Below are 20,574 nucleotides of genomic sequence, written 5' to 3' on the forward strand. Positions count from 1 at the left end.
TGGGCCCGTGAGCCATGGCCGCTGAGCCTGCGCGTCCGGAGCCCGTGCTCCGCAATGGGAGAGGCCACAACAGTGAGAGGCCCGTGTACCACAAAAAAAAAAAAAAAAAAAAAAAAAACAAACCCCTAAGGGTAACTGCACTTTGGGGCATCAGAATGCAAACTTCTGTTTATAATGTACTGGATAACGTATCCAATTAAAAATCTTCATGTTTTAACAGTGTAAGCAGTGCAGTGTAATTGGATAAAGAGTACGATTCCATGGGTTAACCAGTGTTAAAACAGAATAAGCCATCAAAAAATTGACTAAAGGAACTTAGAGAAGCCATGGTGGGGTGTTAAAGGGTAAAGTTTCCTGCCTTTATAAGGAACTTCTTGTTGAACTCGAAGGACTTGACAACCATATATTGTGTTTGACAGCACTCAGTGAATTTGTTAATAATGTGGTTAAGTTCTCACTTGCACGCACGCACACACACACACACACACACACACACACATCTATATATATATATCTAGTTTTCTATCTAGGCTAATTCAGACCCTGAATTCCTAATTTGCCTCTGGTACCCACCTCTCTTTGTGTCTGACAGCACTAAGAAAATTTTAATGAGGTTAAGCGCTTATGTGTACAGACACATCTGCCTATACTTGGGCAGTTTCAAACCCTAGAAATTATTGATTTGTCTTATCCTTGTAAAAATATAACAGATGTGAGGAATGGCCTAGATTAGACTTTGGTTTTAAGTAGTCCTATCAAGGTGAGAGTTTGAGATCAGCTGATTTTAAATTGATATTGGGTTGGACTGGGATTAGCTCCTCCAGAATGAAAGTAGAAGCATGGTGTACCTAGTGTTAGCTTGTGGCCCAGTCCCCTGTCCATTTTCTGAGCCCTGTACATACGAGTTTATGAAACGTGGTGTTTCTCTTTCTTCACTATGTTCTCTGTGAGTCTTCCTCCTTTCCTGCATAACTTAGTGGAAACGTTTTGATCACCTTGGCAAAGGAACCCTGGTTCCCATGGGCCCTAAATAAAGCTATCAATTTGGTTATACAGATAGGATATCCAACTGAATAGCCCTCGGAGCAAACACTAGTGGATCCCTCAAAACTAGGGAGGCGTGCATTGTGGGTAATTATGTGGTTATTTTTCTTTAGAAAGGATTATCCATTTAAAGCTAAAACAAAGCTGGGAGTCCATAACAACAGCATAGTGACCCTTTTATCCTATGGTTAGTCAGTCCTTGGTGTCTGTAGCAACCTGGCCTCCTGAACCAAAACATACTTTCTCAGGGCTAGAAAAGGAGCAAGTCTTTAAGTCCAGTATGTGGCCACTGTCAGGTAAAAGGAACTTGACCACCTGTCCAATTTGAAGCCAATGCCAAGAAGAAACTGGAGCTTGACCAAAGGCTGGTCGGTGTCTGCTGAGCCGCAACCAGAATTAAATACCTGGCAGGCCATTTTAATGATTGTGGTAATCCATTTCTGTGGTGGCAAGATACGAATGGGAGGACTTCCTTGGTGGCGCAGTGGTTAAAAATCCGCCCACTAATGCAGGGGACACGGGTTTGAGCCCTGGTCCGGGAAGATCCCACATGCCGCTGAGCAGCTAAGCCCATGTGCCACAACTACTGAAGCCTGTGCGCTAGACCCCATAGAGCCCGGTGGCAACAAGAGAAGCCATCGCAATGAGAAACCTGCACGCCGCAACGAAGAGTAGACCCTGCTCGCCGCAACTAGAGAAAGCCTGTGCACAGCAACAAAGACCCAACGCAGCCAAAAATAAACAAATGTATTTTTTTTTTTAAAAAAGATACGAATGGGAAATCATAGCAGGCCAGCAAAGCCTTCTTTGGAACTGAGAGTGAGAGGACCAGCATTCCTCAGCGTGGTTCAGTCTTGCAGTTTGGGTTTTCAGCTGGTGCTTATAGAATAAGCCAAGAACTAAATCTACTTACACTTTATTTAAAAAGAATAAAATAATTTATTATTATTATTATTATTTAACCAGAGTGTAAAACTTACAGGGCTCTGGAACACACAGATCCCCTGCCCCAGCCTCGTGTGTTTAAACAACCCAGCTCTATGGGACTTTTACTGCCACACATATGTGGAGCTCTTTTTAACTTCTCTGCCCCTGAAACCACGTTTATTTCATGGTCTCAGAAGAGATACGGCACTTCTTGGATGTTGGAAAGTGAGTGATTCCCCTGTTCTTGTCCTAGTGAGAAGTAGGTTGATCGCAAAGCAAGAGCACCCCTTTGACTGAAGCTAGGATGGATGCTTCTCCTCCTAGGGCCTTAGCTCAGAGCCACTAGTGCCCTTTCTTGGGTTAGATTTTATTTTTAAAGTACAAAGAAACACTCACTGATGGTCAGAATTGAAATGTGAAGCAAGTTATGTAAATGTCTATTTCTACTAGCTCAAGTTTGTCCCTTTGGAGCAAGGACAGGCAGAAGATGAGAGTTTCTAAGGCCAAAAGTGGATGGGAAGGACCCAAGGTTTATATTTTCAAAGAAAGAAGATCTATTTGGGCTCGTGTTTGTTCTTTTTTTTTTTTTTTTAAGAAATAGTTTATGCTTATAAATATTTAAATGCCAGAGGGTATAAACATATAAAATGAAAGTTCTTTGTAATCCCACATTCCCTCCCCAGTGTATTTTTTTTTTTTTTTTTTTTTTTTTGTGGTACGCGGTCCTCACTGTCGTGGCCTCTCCCGTTGCGGAGCGCAGGCTCAGCGGCCATGGCTCACGGGCCCAGGCGCTCCGCGGCATGTGGGATCTTCCCAGACCGGGGCACGAACCCGCGCCCCCTGCATCGGCAGGCGGACTCACAACCGCTGCGCCACCAGGGAAGCCCCCTCCCCAGTATTAACTTAATAGTTAATGCGGTATATATTCTTTTAGTACTTTTTTTACCTGAGCATGTACTTAAAAACACTGAAAGAATTAGTGGGATTATGGGCAATTTCTGGTGGGTTTTTTTTTTTTTTTTTGCGGTAAGCGTGCCTCTCACTGCTGTGGCCTCTCCCGTTGCGGAGCACAGGCTCCGGACGCACAGGCTCAGCGGCCATGGCTCACGGGCCCAGCCGTTCCGCCCGCGGCACGTGGGGTCTTCCCGGACCGGGGCACGAACCCGTGTCCCCTGCATCGGCAGGTGGACTCTCAACCACTGCGCCACCAGGGGAGCCCCTGGTGTTTGCTTTTTTACTTAATAATCAGAAACCTTGTTCTGTGTCAGTAGATAAGGATATCTACTCACCGTTTTAAAATGTGCAAGAGTTTGAGCATTTTCTCAAAACTTTTTGTGAATTACTCATTTACCTTTGAAATTGGACTTATTTAAGCAAGCAAAAAGTACGTTTCAGTCGTCATTAGTAGAAATGTGAGTGATTTTACTGTTTCCCATGTACTGATCGTTCTCTCCTTGTTAATAGGTGCACAGTTCTGAATTTTCTGTGGTCTATGACTTCTTATGTCTGATTTTTATGCGATTTCAGTCTGTTTTTCATTTTTGTCCCTTGTTTTTTTGTCTCATTTCTCTTTTTCATCTAAATTTCTGTCTCTTACAACATTAATTTTTTCTGCCTTTTTGTCACATGAAGTGTTTATCATTTGATGTTGTAACTGTACTGATGTGATTGTGACTGGGAAGTATGATCACCTCGTTTTGTTTGCCGTGTCGTCACCAGAGGCGTTGACAAGCAAACACTTCCTGTTTCCCATGAATGCAATATTACTCTGCAGATTTCTAAAACCGAGAGAAATTTTTATTTTTTGAAGATGTTGGGGGTAGGTGTTTATTTATTTATTTATTTTTGCTGTGTTGGGTCTTCGTTTCTGTGCGAGGGCTTTCTCTAGTTGCGGCAAGCGGGTGCGTGGGCCTCTCACTATCGTGGCCTCTCTTGTTGCAGAGCACAGGCTCCAGACGCGCAGGCTCAGTAGTTGTGGCTCACGGGCCTAGTTTCTCCACGGCATGTGGGATCTTCTCAGACCAGGGCTCGAACCCGTGTCCCCTGCATTAGCAGGTGGATTCTCAACCACTGCGCCACCAGGGAAGCCCAAGGGAAAATTTTATACTGTGTGCTTAGGACTGTGCTACACACTACCCAGAAAAGCACTTTTCACCTTCTAAAATGCCCACTGTAAGATCTTACCTGGGAATCCACTTGCATGTTTCAAAAAACAGTTACACCAAAAGAATGATTTAAACATACAACACATTTGAAAGCTGCTTTTGGAGTCTACATTTGTATGTGTGAGAATGTGGATAGGTGGAGAGCAAGTTTGCAGAGGATAGATGATCATAGAAGCACCCCCATGGCTTTTAGGATAATTTAAATAAATGATTATACAGTTATTCATGAGTCATTAGAAAATGTGAAGTTGCCTTTTCCAATCCTAGAATTTAAGAGGAACCTCAAGAGGTCAGCTCATAACAGCTAGAGATGATGTCTGAGACCTTTTGATAAACGAGTAAAATGTCCACAGAAAATGCCCATAGTCTTGGGACACTGTGTGTTTACTGGATGTGGCCGCTTGCTGAAAAGTGTACATGATTATTCTCTACTATATACTGAAATTAATAAGCATTTGTCTATTGGTTTTTATTTTAATGTCTAGATTACCTACAAGATCACGCGTGTTCTTTGTTAAAGGGAGGGCGTGTCCATTTCAGGGCCTGTTTTGGCCTTTCTGTCCAGGAAAGCCCAAGACTGACACAGTGAGTTTACTTTACTGAATTAGAGTTTAGAAGTCAGTCACTGAAATGGGGCTTGTCTTTCCCCGTGGGAGCTGGCAGTGCCATTTAAGAACGCACAGCTGGTGTTATCTGGAATGTAACTGTGGCCTCTGCAGGAATGGTTGATAATGGCTGAGCCAAGAAGACCTTTGCTCTAACTGACCCGCACAGGACGATTTCTCCTAGCATTTATTCTTCCAATCCTGTTGGGGTAGAAATGAAGTTGGAGGTACATCCACAGAATCCATTAGCGTCCCTTTGGGACAGAGCTGTCAGCAGCTTCACATCTTGAACTTCTGTGAGGCATGTTGTGTCCTTGACTCAGAAATGTGTTTCCCCATGTGTCTGATAAAGTAAACATCTGCAATGCGAAAGGCATAGTGCCAGGCACATCTGTGTCCATAGACAATGCTGTTAAATTAAGGGTTGCCCTGGAAAACGATTGACCTGCGACGAAGTTCATTTGGCATCATTCATTTGTTTTGGGGTGCTTTTTTCTGAGTATTTGATCATGGATCTGACATGTCTCTTAAACTTTTGTCTCATTGTTTGGGTTCTAATTGTTTACTCTGTGAATGAGCTAAGTTTTCTCTTGTCACAGAAAGCTGCATATTCCTTCAGTGACAGTAAGCTCCCTGCAAGCAAGAATCGTGTCTAGGAAAGGGAACCCTCCTGCGCTGTTGGTGGGCATATACTCGGGGCTCTTTGCACGTATTTCTGCCTCAGGCAGAGGCTGTTGCCTGCCACTGCTGGCAGCAGGGAATCCAGCAGACAGAGCAGATGTCTTTTACATGTCCACACGTTCAGTCACATGGTATTTGACTAAACCGAATGGCCAGTTAAATTCAGAATTAGATTGCCTTTTTCCTCTCATCTATTTGATTTACTATCAATCAATGTGGATTAAACAATCGATTCTCCAAAAAAAAAAAAAAAAAAAGTCATGTCTAGAGACTTCCCTGGTGGTCCAGTGGCTAGGACTCCACGCTTCCACTGCCAGGGGCGCAGTTTCGATCCCTGGTCGGGAAACTGAGATCCTCCATGCGCACGGCACGGCCAAAAAAAAAAAAAAAAAATCATGTCTAACCTTTGCGATTTCCATAGAGATAGCAAAGGCAAAACCCAGAAGTGCTTTACTATTTAATGGCTCAGATAAAATGAGTGGTGGTGAGAAGAGTAGGTGAACTAAAATGTTTTAAAACATGCCGGTGATTTTATATCCCAGTTACCATAGAAAAGCATGAATTAGATATTCAGGAAGAGGTTTTTTTCCATTCATTACCTGTGATTTTTTTTTTTTTTTTTAAACTTAATGAAGTTTCCCAGTCTGAGGAGGTCTAGAAAGGATTCAGAACACATAGATTCCAAGCATTTGGATTTAAGAGACCTTGAGTTGTCCTCATAACTTCATAATGTAAGTATTTAAGAGTTATTTCTCCTAGCCAGTCTATCTGTTCTGTCAGAGGAGAGAATAGCTCTTCATTGAGAGATAAGATGTCTTGGCAGGTTTCTGAGACAATAATGGGCTTCACTAGATTCTAGGAAATGTAATTTGTGTCCATGTATAAAAGTGTCAGACATCTTAGTTGCCTGTAATTTGATGAACAAAACAGAGTTGGCCTTGAGTCTCTTTTTAATCCATGGGCAAGAGGCAAATTTAGGCCTATCAGTTCAGTTTTTTTTTTTTTTTTTAATGTTTAACAGGTTTTTTTGTTGAGATACTGAGATAAGAATCTTCTAATTCTGAAATATATAAAAATGTTTTCTCTATAAACTTCACAGTTTTTATTGATGCAAATATTGACATTATTTATGGTTTCCTAAATAAAGTAATAAAAAATGTAGGCTGTTCTCAACCTAACAATACATTTATAGTCTCTTAAACATGCTTATTATAGAAAGAAAGAAAATACAAATAAGCTAATAAAAAACATCGGAATCACTTATTAGGACTTCGCTGGAGGTCCAGTGGTTACGACTCTGTGCTTGCATTGCAGGGAGCATGGGTTCAATCCCTGGTCGGGGAACCAAGATCCCACGTGCCACATGGCACAGCCAGAAAAAAAGAAAAATCACTTATTATTCCACCATTCAGGACTAAGTAATGTAGATATAAACCTTTTGGCATATATATGCTACGGCGTATTTTTCCCCCTTTCCATATACATACATGTGTTGGCTTTTTGTTTTCTAGAATAAAACTGTACTTTTTCCTTGAACATAATTTTTATTGGTTGCATGATACATTTTATGGATGTAGATGAACCTTAATTTATAAATTTATATCAAGTAATCTTTCGTTTAACTCCCAGATTTCTATTGGGTTTTTTTTTGTTGTTGTTTTTTTTGATAAATTGTTTGACTTGCAAGTTTCTAAAGCCTTTTTCTTTAGAATAGTGCTATAAATGGTAGTTAATTTCCTGAGTTGACTCCCCAGATCCTAATAGATACCTGTCACATGGCTAAGCTTCCCTGCTGGACAAATGGTACAACAGTGATTAAAACACAGGATCTGCTTATCATTATTTCCATGGAACTGTCTGTAATCCATTCAGCACCTGGCATAGTGCCAGATACAATGGGCACTCATCAAAATCTGAATGAGTGGAAGCTGGGATTCCCTCTCTGTCCAGGTTGTTGTGGCGGGAGCAGCCAAGTAGAACACATGGTGTTCACTTTCTGGGATGTGGATAGCAGAGAGGATACACAGGATAGCAGAATTCCCTTGTGTATGTCTTCGGCAGTTGTCAGTAATTCAGCCTTAGCAGCTTTGATAAAGAAAGTTCTGTGGAAAGAGTGTTTATCACTGGCAAAGTTGAGAGAGAAGGGGGAGGCAAAAGGTATACTGAAAAACGAACTTGACCTTAATTGACATTTATAAAACACTGTACCCAACAGCAACAGAATATACATTTACTTTACCTACACACAGAACATTTATCATGTTCTAGGCTATAAAACAAAGAATTGAACGGCAGTTTTTTAGAAGTTTAAGCATATACCTACCGTATCATCCAGCTATTCCATTTTCAGCTATTTATCTGAGAAGGAAGAACACATATGTCCACACAAAGACCTGTACAAATCTATATGTGAACGTTCATAGTCATTTTATTTGTAAAAGCCAAAAACGAGAGAGAACCCGGATGTCTCATTAACAAGTGAATGGATAAATGAACTGTGAGTGTTCATACCACAGAATACTCCTCAGAAATAAAAATAGACTATTGTTACATGCAGCACCGTGGATGAATCTCAAAATAATTATGCTAAAGTGAAAGAAGTCGGACAAAAAAGGATACCTACTTTATGGCTCCATTTGTATGAAACTTTAGAACATACTTACTAATCTGTAGTGACAGAAGGCCAATGAGTGCGTGGGGATGAGGATAGTAGGGCAAGGTAGAAGGAAGATTAAAGGAGCGTGAGATAAGGAAACTTTTTGGGGGGTGATGGATATGTTCATTATCTTGATGGCTGTGACGGTTTCACAGGTTATACATATGTCAAAACTTAGTAAAGCAAGGTGGACAGTTTATATGTCAATTATACCTCAACAAAGCTGTCTAAAATATAAAGAGGCAAATAATAAAAAGGCAGTCATGATTCTGGGGCTGTTTACTTGATCGTAGTGTTTATTGTACACCTACATGCAAATGGCATGACGTTTTACCATATACTGTGCTGGATCAACCAAAGGGTCTTGGTTGCCAATCTGTGCTTCTTCAAGCCAGATTCAATGGGGAAAGTATTAGGAGTCTAGAAAATATTCTCTGTATTTCTCACCAAGGAAAAATCTTCCATAATTATACACGGTTTACAACTGAGCATTGATTTTTTTTTTTTTCCTTTGAGTAGTAACATGATTTCGAATGAGGAACTCGATCATGTTGTATCAGCTTGAGCAGAGGAGAGGAATAGAAAACATGGGGGTGAACCCGAACTCATAAAAACAGAGTAGAATAGTTAGTTCCCTGGATCTGGAGGATGAGGAAAATGGGCAGATGTTGATCTAAGGATACAGACTTCCAGTTCGAAGCTGAGCAAGTTTTGGGGAATCGAATGCACAGTATTGTGAGTATATTTAAGGTACTGCATTATAGGTGTACTTGAAAGTCTCTGAGAGAGGAGGTCTTAAATGTTCTCGTCATAAAAAGAGAAATGGTAATTTTGTGGTGTTATGGAGGTGTTAGCTAATGCTGTAGTGGTAATCATTTTGAAATGGACATAAAAGTTTCTTAGATCCAAAAGTACATTTGAAACTTAATATTATGTGTCAACTATATCTCAAAGCTGGGTAGGTCTGACTAAAGACTCACCCAAGTAAGTGGAAACAAAATGTGGTAGCGATGATGATTCAGTGTTTACTCCTTGCCTATTGAATCAAGACCATATTCCTGAGCTGATGACATGGTCCGCCCTCGGTTGGCTCCCCCGCTACCTGTTCACTTTTGGCTCTCCTTCTCCCAGAATACACTGCGCTATCATCCCCCTCTTCATTGCCTTGGTTAATGCTTTTTTTTTCTGCCTGTGCCTCTTCCCCACCTCACCTTTTTATATCTATGTGGTAAAATCCTACCTATCCTTGAAGTTTCCATTCAGATGCCCACACGTTTCCTCTGATCCTTCCGGCTGGAAAGGTCACCTGTGTTGTGTATTTTAGCACACATTAAGTACGTATTTTGTACTGTAGCCCTCAGGGTACAGCTGACTCTGCCCTGCTGTTGCAGAACTGAACAGACACAGGGTTATGCATTTGGCTGCTATTGAGACACATTTCAATTGTTGATAAACTTCTGCATTTATTAAAATTACTGTAATTATCCATGCCAATGAGGGAAGCAATGACAAGACAAGTAGGAGAAAACAATTGGTTCATTTGTATTTTTGAACCACATTCTGTGTTCATTTGATTAGAGCAGAGGGGAGTGGTAGATTTACTGTCCTCATGACATTTTTGTTTTCCTCAAGCTCGTGTTTTAATTATGGACCCTCTTTTCCCCTCCCAGTTTTAGGACCGGGCAATGGCTAGGAAAGGAGAAGTCAGTTTGTAAATTGAGATCAGCTAGAAGTGATTCGCTCTGACAATTCACACAGAGCTACTCAAGAGTTGGCTTAATGGCGTCTTAACATCAGAGTAGTCATTGTGTCATGGGAAGAGCACGCATTAGGTAGGAGTCGAGGAATGTTTGAAGAAATGTGTTTTGGGCATTTCAGGTGAGCTATTCTATGACTGTCCACTCGCTTGATCACTTCTTGTGTTTATCTTCCAGGTCCGGACTCTCTTTGTCAGTGGTCTCCCTCTGGATATCAAACCTCGAGAGCTGTATCTGCTTTTCAGACCATTTAAGGTACCTTTTCCATCTTTCTTTTCAGAAATTGTAAAAGGAGACAAAGAGTGTGTGTATCAGCTTCATGGGACTTTTTGGAGAAAGAAATGGAATGTTTGTGAAAGCACTTTTTTTTTTTTTTTTTTATGTGGTATGCGGGCCTCTCACTGCTGTGGCCTCTCCCGTTGCGGAGCACAGGCTCCGGACGCGCAGGCTCAGCGGCCATGGCTCACGGGCCCAGCCGCTCCGCGGCACGTGGGATCTTCCCGGACCGGGGCACGAACCCGTGTACCCCGCATTGGCAGGCGGACTCTCAACCACTGCGCCACCGGGGAAGCCCGAAAGCACTGTTTTTAAAAAGTTAGAGAGTACAGGAGATTTGACAACTCAGTCCTAATATACACTTTCACTTTGGAAAGACTGAAACGGCCTTTTGTCCTCCCAGTAGCTAATCTGGAGAAGTCCCTTAGCGACGTGGACGTGCATCTGTTTCTGTTCTACAGAACAGCTTTCGTGTCCTCCCTGTCTATGCTCTTGCTAGTTAGGGCTGTTCTTCTGAGTACAGATCACCAAAAATATTATCAATGACTTATTCTGTATTTATATTTCAAATGCAGTAAAAGTCAAGCCCTATCCCTAGGAGGTTCCTTATCATTGAAATACTGCTGTTAATACTATACTTTGGAGACGTAATAGGTTAAGTAGGCTTTTATGAACTAGACTAGAAACCTAACACCGTTATTTTTTCCATGGGCAAAATGTCCAAAGTTGCAAAAACAGTAAAACAAAGTTTTAAAGAATTGCTTGGTGTCAGTTGAGGGAAATCTTTCCTGTTGCTTAGTGAAATATTTAATGCAAGTTGTCTGTCCATTGTGACTATCGAGATAAAACTACTTTAGAGATAATGTAAGCTGGGATTGCATATTTAACAGGAAATTGAACTAAAGCTGAAATAACCATCCTCCTAGGAGAAACCTTGACGGTTAGCCTTTGGAGGATAGGAGACAGCTGGGACTGGGCATGATGTGGGCTGAAGGCCTTGGCTCTCCAGGAGTGAACCTGGAAGTCATGACAGATTCAGGGCCTGTGTCTGGCCTGGTCACGTCAGCTGAGGACATGTCAGCAACAGTGCCTGGCCAGGGCCACACTTACGATCATGTGATGGGCCATCTTGATTGCTAGTTAAAGATCCATCCTGATTTGAAGCAGGACCCCAACCACAGAGGCAAGACAGGTTGAGGGACAGTATCTAGCTTCTTAGGGGGGAGAGAGTAGGATGTGACAGCTGAAAACAGCTGGGTAGTAGAAGGAGAAAGGATAGTTGAGCGGGCAACCAGTTAAAACCAACAAAGATAAAAGAGTCTAGTTTATGTGCCCCAGAGGCACCGTGTGATAATGGACATAACTCCATTCCGACAGCTCTCCTTTTAATGCAACAATGATGACATTACAGAGGGAAGCGGAAAGGTTAGCCATGAGGTTAGCTAGAGGAAGTGGGAAAGAAAGAGAAGGTATTGTGGGGAGAGTGCCAGCTTTATAGAATTTCCCGAGTTTCTTCTGCAGGGTTGTAGTTCTTACTGTCTTTTCGGTAGGATGAGGGAAGTGGGAAAGAAAGAGAAGGTATTGTGGGGAGAGTGCCAGCTTTATAGAATTTCCCGAGTTTCTTCTGCAGGGTTGTAGTTCTTACTGTCTTTTCGGTAGGATGAGGACTTTTTAAAGCTAACTTGATCCTCGTAAGGACAAGGTAGTTATGTTTTTGTATACATACAGAGAGATTTAGCCAGCAAGCCCCTTAAGAATTATCTCATTTAATTCTCATCACAGTCCTTTAAAGTGGGTTAGCCTCATTTTTTGCAAATAAGGAAAATGAAACTTGGAGCAGTTGAATACATTTTGCTCAAGTTTACACACATAATAAATGGCACGGCCAGGATTCAAACCCAAGCAATCATCCCTCATCTGAACTATTATTTGAGGCTGTTTCTCTTTTTGTGACTTGAGAGGACAGTATATCCCTACTAGTGGTCTTTTACTTGAGTGAAATGTCCATTTGTCCTTTGCCTCTGAGGCCTTCAGGGTTGTTTAAGCCTTCAGGTTTTTCAGAGAGCGAGAGCACCTTGAAAAAGGAAGTGGCAGGGCTGTGAATCATGACCTCTCTGGCTAGAAGAGCTCAAGGCCTTTGAGGTAAAATGTTTACGGTAGCTAATTAGTAACATAGTTCTCTGCTGGGAAAATAGGAGGATGAATCAATCCCAACAACCTGCCCAGAAACCCAAACGCTGCAGTCAGGACCCTGGTACATTCCTACCAACCCTCTTTAATTAAAGTCCGCAGAGTCTGACCCTTGTCTGCAAATCTGTCTCTGCACCGATACGTGTGGTGGTCAATCATGTCAAGTGTTGTTTTTTCCCCTCCTGTGTCATCCGTCAGTGCAAGCTAACAGTCATTGATTATTTTCAGAAATAAACAGACTTTGTTATCCTTATCCTGGGGAGCCAGGAGGGCTTGAGGGAGTGAAAGGAGTGTTTCCATCTTCCTTGAGGATGAGCTGGAGTAAAAACCCAACAGGGAATTTTCGCATCTCCCAATCAGAATACCAGTGTGAAAACTGATGGCTGCAATAAATAAGCAAAAGAACTCAACAGATTTTAGCATCACTGCCTATTTAACCTTTTCTGGAAGTTTTGAAATTTTCATTAAGTTCTACCAAGTACGATCTTAATGTTTTATTGTTTTATAGCAAATCTATGACGGAGTCATCACACACTCTGACCTTCCTAACTTAATTTATCCCCTTCCCTCTCCTAGTTCTATAAAGTGAAAAAGACCTGCTGTTGACATAGACACCATTTTCCTATGCATAAGTGCATTCATGGACTTATGTTTCTTTTCTCTCTATATTTTCATGAATTCATGCACTTATGTTTCTTTTCTGAATTTCATGAAAATAGAGATAAGAAACATAAGTGCATGAATTTCAGGGCTTGATTTCTTTTAGGCCCAAGTATGCAAAGATTGGTGTATGCATCATGCGTGCATGTGTGTATAAAATTTGTTTTCCTGGTTAACAGGCATTTGTGAGAAGAAGGTCAGTAGTCATAAAGAACTCATTTTCACTTGAGCAGGATGCTATTACAATTGCTCTTTTCTCCTGTTACTCTTTATTTCTGGTCTAAATTTGGTTCTTTATTTTCAGGGCTACGAGGGTTCTCTTATAAAGCTCACATCTAAGCAGGTAAGAATTTCAGACTTGCACATAAACGATCACTTCCACAGTAAGTTTGGATTGGCTTTCTTCAGGAATGTTACTAGGGCTCGACATTCTTTTTTTATTTCCATTAAGATTTTATTTTTTTGTTGTTGTTGCTCTAAAATTAAGGGTGAGATTGATTAGGAATTAGCACAGGAAAGTGATTCCTAATTCCGTAGCCTCCGACTAGAGTGTCTGAGACTATCCTCAAGGGAGGTAAATGTAATGCATCCAGCATAGTTATATTGGGATTGATCTGTATATCCAAAGGAAATTATTGATTATTATCCAAATTCACTTTTATTGCCAATTCTTTCCCGGGTGTTTGTTTTTTTTTTTTTTAATAAAGTTAAACAGGCAAACTTTTCATTCACAATCGGTATGGGAATTTGATCACGAAGAATCAGGCTGTCTCTCAAACCCTTAATAACCGCAGGCGGAGTCTCAGGTCTAGAATGGAGGTAGTAACCAATGACCGTGATAGTTGCTGCAAGTGTCTTGAAAATTTGTAGCTATGTGCTTTTTTTTCTTTTCTTTTCTTTTCTTATTTTTATTTTTATTTTTATTTTTTTTAAATGCTGAGCAACCAGCATCCTCCCTGTGGGTCACTTTTCTTCTCTCAATAAGGTATTCTCTGGTTCGTCAGAGAATAAGCTATGTTGCAACCATCCTTCTGGACTGACAGATACCGAGTCCAAAGGAATTGTGACCCCTCTCTTTAGTTGGAACAGTATGGTTTCTACACCTGATTAAACACACAGCTTTTTAAAGTCATCCCTTGGGATTTGAGATTAAGATGTTCATGATATAATTTTGATCATGCAGTGAGAATACAGGGCTTTTATCATTGTGTCATTATATTCCTTGCGCTTACAGTGTACCAAAAGGTGATTCGGTTCTCTTTCCATTTTAAAAGATGAAGAAACTGAGGTACAGTGAATTCAATTTAGGAAAGTAGAGCCTTTCCACCCAAGTTTTCCTCTGTTCCCTTGTTCACTGCTGCTCACCTTCCAGCCCCTTCTAGATTTTTTTTTTTATGATTCTCTAAATCTCCAGCTGTGCCCTTGAAGAACCACCCTCACAATCCCTTTGATTCATGTTAGAAATTTGGCTAAGCCACTGAGTCATGATTCTTCTGGACTGGCTTTCTTGTTTCTACCCATTGCCTGTGGTGATTTCTGTATCTTAGCTCTTCAGTTTGATATCACCTTTGACCCAGAAAAATAGACATCCCCTGATATTGTTTTCTTCATATTTCTTTTTCTTTCCTTAGCCCGTAGGTTTTGTCAGTTTTGACAGTCGCTCAGAAGCAGAAGCTGCAAAGAATGCTTTGAATGTAAGTACTAATGATGTTCATCTTTGGGGGTTTCCTTATGAGGTGGTAGGAAGTAATAGAACCTCTTTGGACAGGGAATCAAATGGAAGGAATATGACTGCTCTGTCTAACAGGAAGGGATGAATTAATTAGCCCTCTAAAGAGATTTTTCCTAAAATTGTGGTTAGATGTGCAAACTATTAAGTAACACTTTGTTCCTCTCTAGCTTTTACTGTAATGTTCAAAATACCTGATGATGTGGGTCTTTATTCAGCCCAGTCACATCCCACGGTGATGTACAGTTTAGTTTGGCCATCATTATACTCTCAGTGGCTAAGCCTAAGTCAAGAAGAGATCAAAATCTTGGCTTTCCTTAACACATGAGGATTTTGTTTAAGGTATGTGGCTTAAAAAAAATAAACAAATTTACAGGTTGTAGTCTTTATTCTGATTGATTAAAAACTTGCATATACTGCTTTCCCAGAAGACATTCTGTATTGTGGTATAATAAAAGATAGTCAACTATAATTGAATAGAGATACCTATATTTGGTTTGTAAGCATTTTGTAAGTAGGTTCATTTTTTTTTTTTTAAAGTTCTGCTTATAAGCAATATCATATTTGTCTGTCTCTGTTTGACTTACTTCACTCATTATGATAATCTCTAGGTCCACCCGTGTTGCTGCAAATGGCATTATTTCATTCTTTTTTATAGCTGAGTAATATTCCATTGTATATGTGTACCACATCTTCTTTATCCGTTCATCTGTCAGTGGACATTTGGGTTGTTTCCATGCCTTGACTATTATGAATAGTGCTTCTATGAACATGGGGGTACATGTATCTTTTTGAATTATAGTTTTGTCCAGTTATATGCCCAGGAGAGGGAGCGCTGGATCATATGGCAACTCTACTTTTAGTTTTCTGAGGAACCTCCACACTGTTTTCCATAATGGCTGCACCAATTTACATTCCCCCAGGAGCCATCTTTCTAAATGCAGAAATATTCTGGATCCTTCCAGATTGCACTTTTCACCAGCTTCTTTTTCTTGTTCTTGTAAAGGAAATAACAGCAGCTGAAGTTTGTTCACAGAATGGGCTTTCCATTGCCTTTCATTGTCTCTGCTCTCTGTAGAAACATGTCACTGACCCACTGTCTGAAAAACAGTAGGTTTTTACAGTGGGTTGTTTATAGCTTGATTTTTTTTTTTAAAACAAGTTTATTTTTTAGATGTTTCAATGGTCATAGTCAAACTGTGTTCCCTTGCCTTACTAGGCAGAGTATAGCTGACATCATTTCACTTTTTCTTGGTACTGAGGATTGTATCGTTACACATAACTGGTATTGGGACATGCAGTAACATTGTGATAGAGATGTTTAAGCCCATTCCTGTGCCAGTTGGCCCCAGATCATTATGCTGTCTTGTCCTAAAGTCTGGTTTTAGGCTCAGTGTTTGTTGCTCATATATTAATAACTTGGGAAGAACTCCCAAGTGAAACAGGTCTCGTTCTGTTCTATTCCGTGGACTTAAGAAGGGTAACTCTTAAGATTTACCTGTGGAGTATTATTATACCTGAGCTCTGTTCTACTCAGAGGTTGACTTGTGAGTTTAGAGCATCTATTAAGGTCCTGGGTCATCTCTTTCTGATATTTTTAACTTTTATATAAAAGTATTAGAGGTTTTTGTACCTTAGAAACTGTCCTGTTTCAGTTAAGAGAACTGAGACCAGAGAGAATGGATGGCTCAGTCAGAAAGTACAGGTTTAGAGCTCCAACTAGAAGGAAGCCTCCTGTGTCTTAGTTCTGTCTACTTTATGTAACTTCTTGCTGTTTGCTTGTTCCATGGAATGTTGCTGCAATGACAGACTATTTAAATCTCGTTGTCTAGGACAAATGCCCACAGTAAAGTTTGGTACATGACCGTGGAGCAGGGTTTCTTCTCTCTGCAGGGAAAGTGGGCCCATTCAGGATAATGTATTTAATCATGAAACTGACACATCTCTGTGACCCAACATGCCCTTTTCATGATCATTTTTTTCTAATCTGGTGAATTAAAAACATCCGATGCTTATAGCCATTACAAAATTTTTTCCTCATGTCATTCGTCCAGCTTCTCTTAAAAGCTTTTCCTCACATTCCTTTGGGGGAAAGTTCCATGTTGTAATGTTTTGTTTTGTTCCACTCTTGAGAAACGGTAAGCCTCAGTCCAGTAAGTTCCTTTATATAGAGTAGTTCACAGTGTTGTAAACCACTTGTCCATGTTTAGAGCGTCTCTTCTTAGTGTTTTCCCTGTCTTGGTTCCTGTCTGGTTCAGTTATTAGTATTAAGTCTTTTCCCAAAATGACTTTAAATGATTTTTAAATCCATTTATTTTTTTCCTTTTTTGGAGTATGCTTTAGTCAGTTTGATAATTTTATGGAAAAACATGTTCAGATTGAATTAAGTGGTAACATTGAACTTTTATCAGGGTGTTCGTTAAATCTTCTAAAGTAAATACAGTATATTTTGGTTTTATAGCAAAAACTCTCAGATTAAGCTAAAAATAACCCAAACCCAGACTTCCCTTCAGGTTATCTGTGGTCCCATTAATCCACATGACTAGAAACCCCATCCATTCTTAAACCCGACAGCAAAATATCTAACCTATCCTTTACCCTTCACACACAGTTATAATTTCTATACCAGCAGTTTTCCATTTTCCATGCTAATGGAAGGAGGAGCTGATCATCTAAACTATCAAATTATTTTTAGGATTTGTTTATAATTTTGGAATGTAAATCAAGTACAGTGATATTGACAGTTATAGTCTGGTTGAGTAAAAATTTGATTTGTGGAAATTGTAAGAAGAAACACACAGGAAGCAAGGCAGGCCTGGCAGAGGTGGGAATAAACCATCTCTGGCTCTTCCTGCCAATATGAAAACCCCAGTGTCGCCATTGTTGTGTAGCTGAGATCGTGTTTTCGTAAGTAAGAACGACTGTAGTTAACACATGAGATCTGCAGGCCTCACGCGGTTCCTGCTTGTGTACACTTCCACGACAGGCTTCGTCTTACGTCGGTGTTTGAGATTCACTCGTGTAAAGTATTTAAAAAGGTTACGTGTGGCCTGTTGAGTATATGTGCCATTTTGATTGATAGCCCTCCTCCCCTAATTTTAAGTAGTTGTTACTGGCCTAGGTTTTATCAGAGGCTTTATTATAAATTTGTCAGAACTAAAGAAGTCTGATGCAAACTGTGTGCATTACTACAAATTGCCTTCACAACTAAACATTGCTTAGGCTGTCACAACAATTTGCTTTACTCTCAATCTAGACTCACTGATGTTAGTGGTCTCCAGTTATCATGGCACCCTCAAGTCTATTGGGTTCTTTTACAAGTAGCTTTATTGAGCTATAACTCACCCATTTAAGGTATTTAGTTCAGTGATTTTGGGTATGTTGCTATTCTTGAGTATATAAAATATATATAACAATTTGACATTATAATGATTTTTTTAAAGTGTACAGTTCAGTGGCATTAATACATTTACCATGTTGTGCAACCATCCCCACTGTCTATTTTTTCATCATCCCAAACAGAAACTTTGTAACCATTAAGCAATACCTCCTTTCCTCTAGCCCCTGGTAACCTCTAATCTATATTCTCTCTCTGTTAATTTGCCTATTTTAGCTATTGAAATATTTGTCCTTTTATGTCTGGCTTCCTTCACTTAACATGATGTTTTCATGATTAATCCATGTTGTAGCAGCTATCACAACATCGTTCCTTTTTATGGCTGAATAGTATTCCATTGCGTGGATATTCCACATTTTGTTTATCTGTTCATCTATTGGTGGACACTTGGGTTGTTTCCACCTTTTGGCCGTTGCGAATAATGCTTCAGTGAACACTGGTGTACAGATATGCATGCGTCCCTGGTGTTTGGTTCCTTTGGGCATAAAGCTAGGAATGGAATTGCTAAGTCATATGTATGTTTTTAGCTTTCTGAGGAGCCTCCAAACTTTTCCATATTGGCTGTGCCATTTTACATTCCCACCAGCAATGTGTGGGAATTCCAGTTTTCCCTGTGCTCACTAATACTTGCTGTTTTAAATGATAGCAATCCTACCAGGTGTGAAGTGGTAATTGGTTTCTTGATAAATACTTTTTGACTAATTTCAGTAGTAGATTTTTTTAAAAATTAATTAATTTATTTTTATTTTTGGCTGCTTCGGGTCTTACTTACAAGGGATCTTTGTTTTGGCATGCTGGATCTTTCATTGCGGCACACTGGCTTCTCTCTAGTTGTGGTGCACGGGCTCTGTAGTTGTGGCGCGCAGGCTTAGTTGCCCCGTGGCATGTGGGATCTTAGTTCCCTGACCAGGGACCGAACCCACGTCTCCTGCATTGGAAGGTGGATTCTTTACCACTGGACCACCAGGGAAGTCCCTCAGTGTAGTAGATTTGATTTCTCTTGAAACCTCATATGACATAAACTATTGTTTCTTTTAATGGGGATTAGTAGCATTTCTTTTCTGTGATGGCAGTTCTATGTAATAGAACTGTGTTACCTTTCAATAGTTTACCTGTTCATAAAAGAAAGGAGGGAAAAACCCAACCCTTGGACGATTGATTTAATAAGATATAAGACTTGGGCTTTGTATTCTCTCTATGCCACACATGAAGGAAAGGTGTTTTCTTAAGGTCTGAATAGACTTTGAATTAAAGAGAAAGCAGTTTGGTTTTGAAGAGGAAAAAGGTGGCAGTCATCTTAATAAGCAGAAAATGAAGAGGTCTTGAGGATATATAGTGCTAAATTATTTCCTGGTTACTGAGGAGATTTATTCAATAGTGTGAGGTAAAAAGAATTTTTAAAAAAATCTCTAGTGGTTTGTAAGAAAGCATGCTGAAAAGGTACTTGGTGGTGTCACATGTTGAAAAAACTGACATAATCAGAAAAATGTAGTTTTCTCCATCTCCATAAATTCCTGGCATTGAAGTAAACACTGTAGTTATTTATATCACAATGATTCAGCCTTGTGCATAATTTGTTTTGTTGAATAGCTTGAGCTCTCCAGCTACTGAGTTTTAAAACACTTGTATATAATAAATGCATTAGTCCTATACCAGGTTTCTCATCTGCGAAATAGGGTTATTACTTCCAGTGTGAAAGGGAAATCACCAAGCAAAAACACTTGCAAATGTTCTAAATGTGAACCCATACCATGAATATACTTTCTCAGTGAAAACATGTAGCCATGGGCTTCCCTGGTGGCGCAGTGGTTGAGAATCCGCCTGCCGATGCAGGGGACACGGGTTCGTGCCCCGGTCCGGGAAGATCCCACATGCCGCGGAGCGGCTGGGCCCGTGAGCCATGGCCGCTGAGCCTGCGCGTCCGGAGCCTGTGCTCCGCAACGGGAGAGGCCACAACAGGGAGAGGCCCGAGTACCGCAAAAAAAAACAAAAAACAAAACATGTAGCCATAAAGTCCTGGTGCAGACTCTGGAGTACAGAGGAATACCAGGGTACTCGAGAACAGGTATTGCCACACAGAAACAGAAGTCTGGACTGCAGTCTCTGGTTCCTGTAGCACAGGTTCTTCTGACAGTCTGTGCAAGTCAGGACTTTTTATTGTAATATTTGTACAGCTTGTGGGTTAGATGAATTATCTCCACTAAACAAAACTTTTCACATACACAAGCATCCAGATGGCTTGTCTCAGCTCCCTGTTCACCAGGCACCATGTCAATATGTTTCTTATCAGTTTTAAAAATTTCTCCCTAAATTTCTCTTAGCTCAAAGTGGTTGAAGAGGTCCAATTACTGTGATCCCAGCTGGGACTCTGGGATGGGAAATATGCAGGGCTGCCACATGAGATCATGAGTCTGATCTAGTGTTTATCTGTTAAATCTGTTTATAACTGCGTACTCTTGACTTGCAGTTTTAAAGCAGCCATTTAGT

General features: G+C 40.4%; 1 protein-coding gene across 12 annotated transcripts in view; it reads left to right on the forward strand.

Annotated features, from left to right (window-relative positions):
• Positions 1-20,574, forward strand: part of RBPMS (RNA binding protein, mRNA processing factor) — a 195,134-nt gene that overhangs the window by 72,546 nt on the left and 102,014 nt on the right. For all 12 annotated transcript variants that reach the window (XM_067022431.1, XM_067022437.1, XM_059049303.2 and 9 more), the window contains 3 exons: positions 10,013-10,090; positions 13,266-13,304; positions 14,593-14,655. In XM_067022431.1, coding sequence (XP_066878532.1) covers positions 10,013-10,090; positions 13,266-13,304; positions 14,593-14,655 — 180 coding nt within the window. The remainder of the gene's footprint in view (positions 1-10,012; positions 10,091-13,265; positions 13,305-14,592; positions 14,656-20,574) is intronic.

Source organism: Kogia breviceps, chromosome 20 (assembly GCF_026419965.1).
Source record: "Kogia breviceps isolate mKogBre1 chromosome 20, mKogBre1 haplotype 1, whole genome shotgun sequence".
Taxonomy (NCBI): Eukaryota; Metazoa; Chordata; class Mammalia; order Artiodactyla; family Physeteridae; genus Kogia; species Kogia breviceps.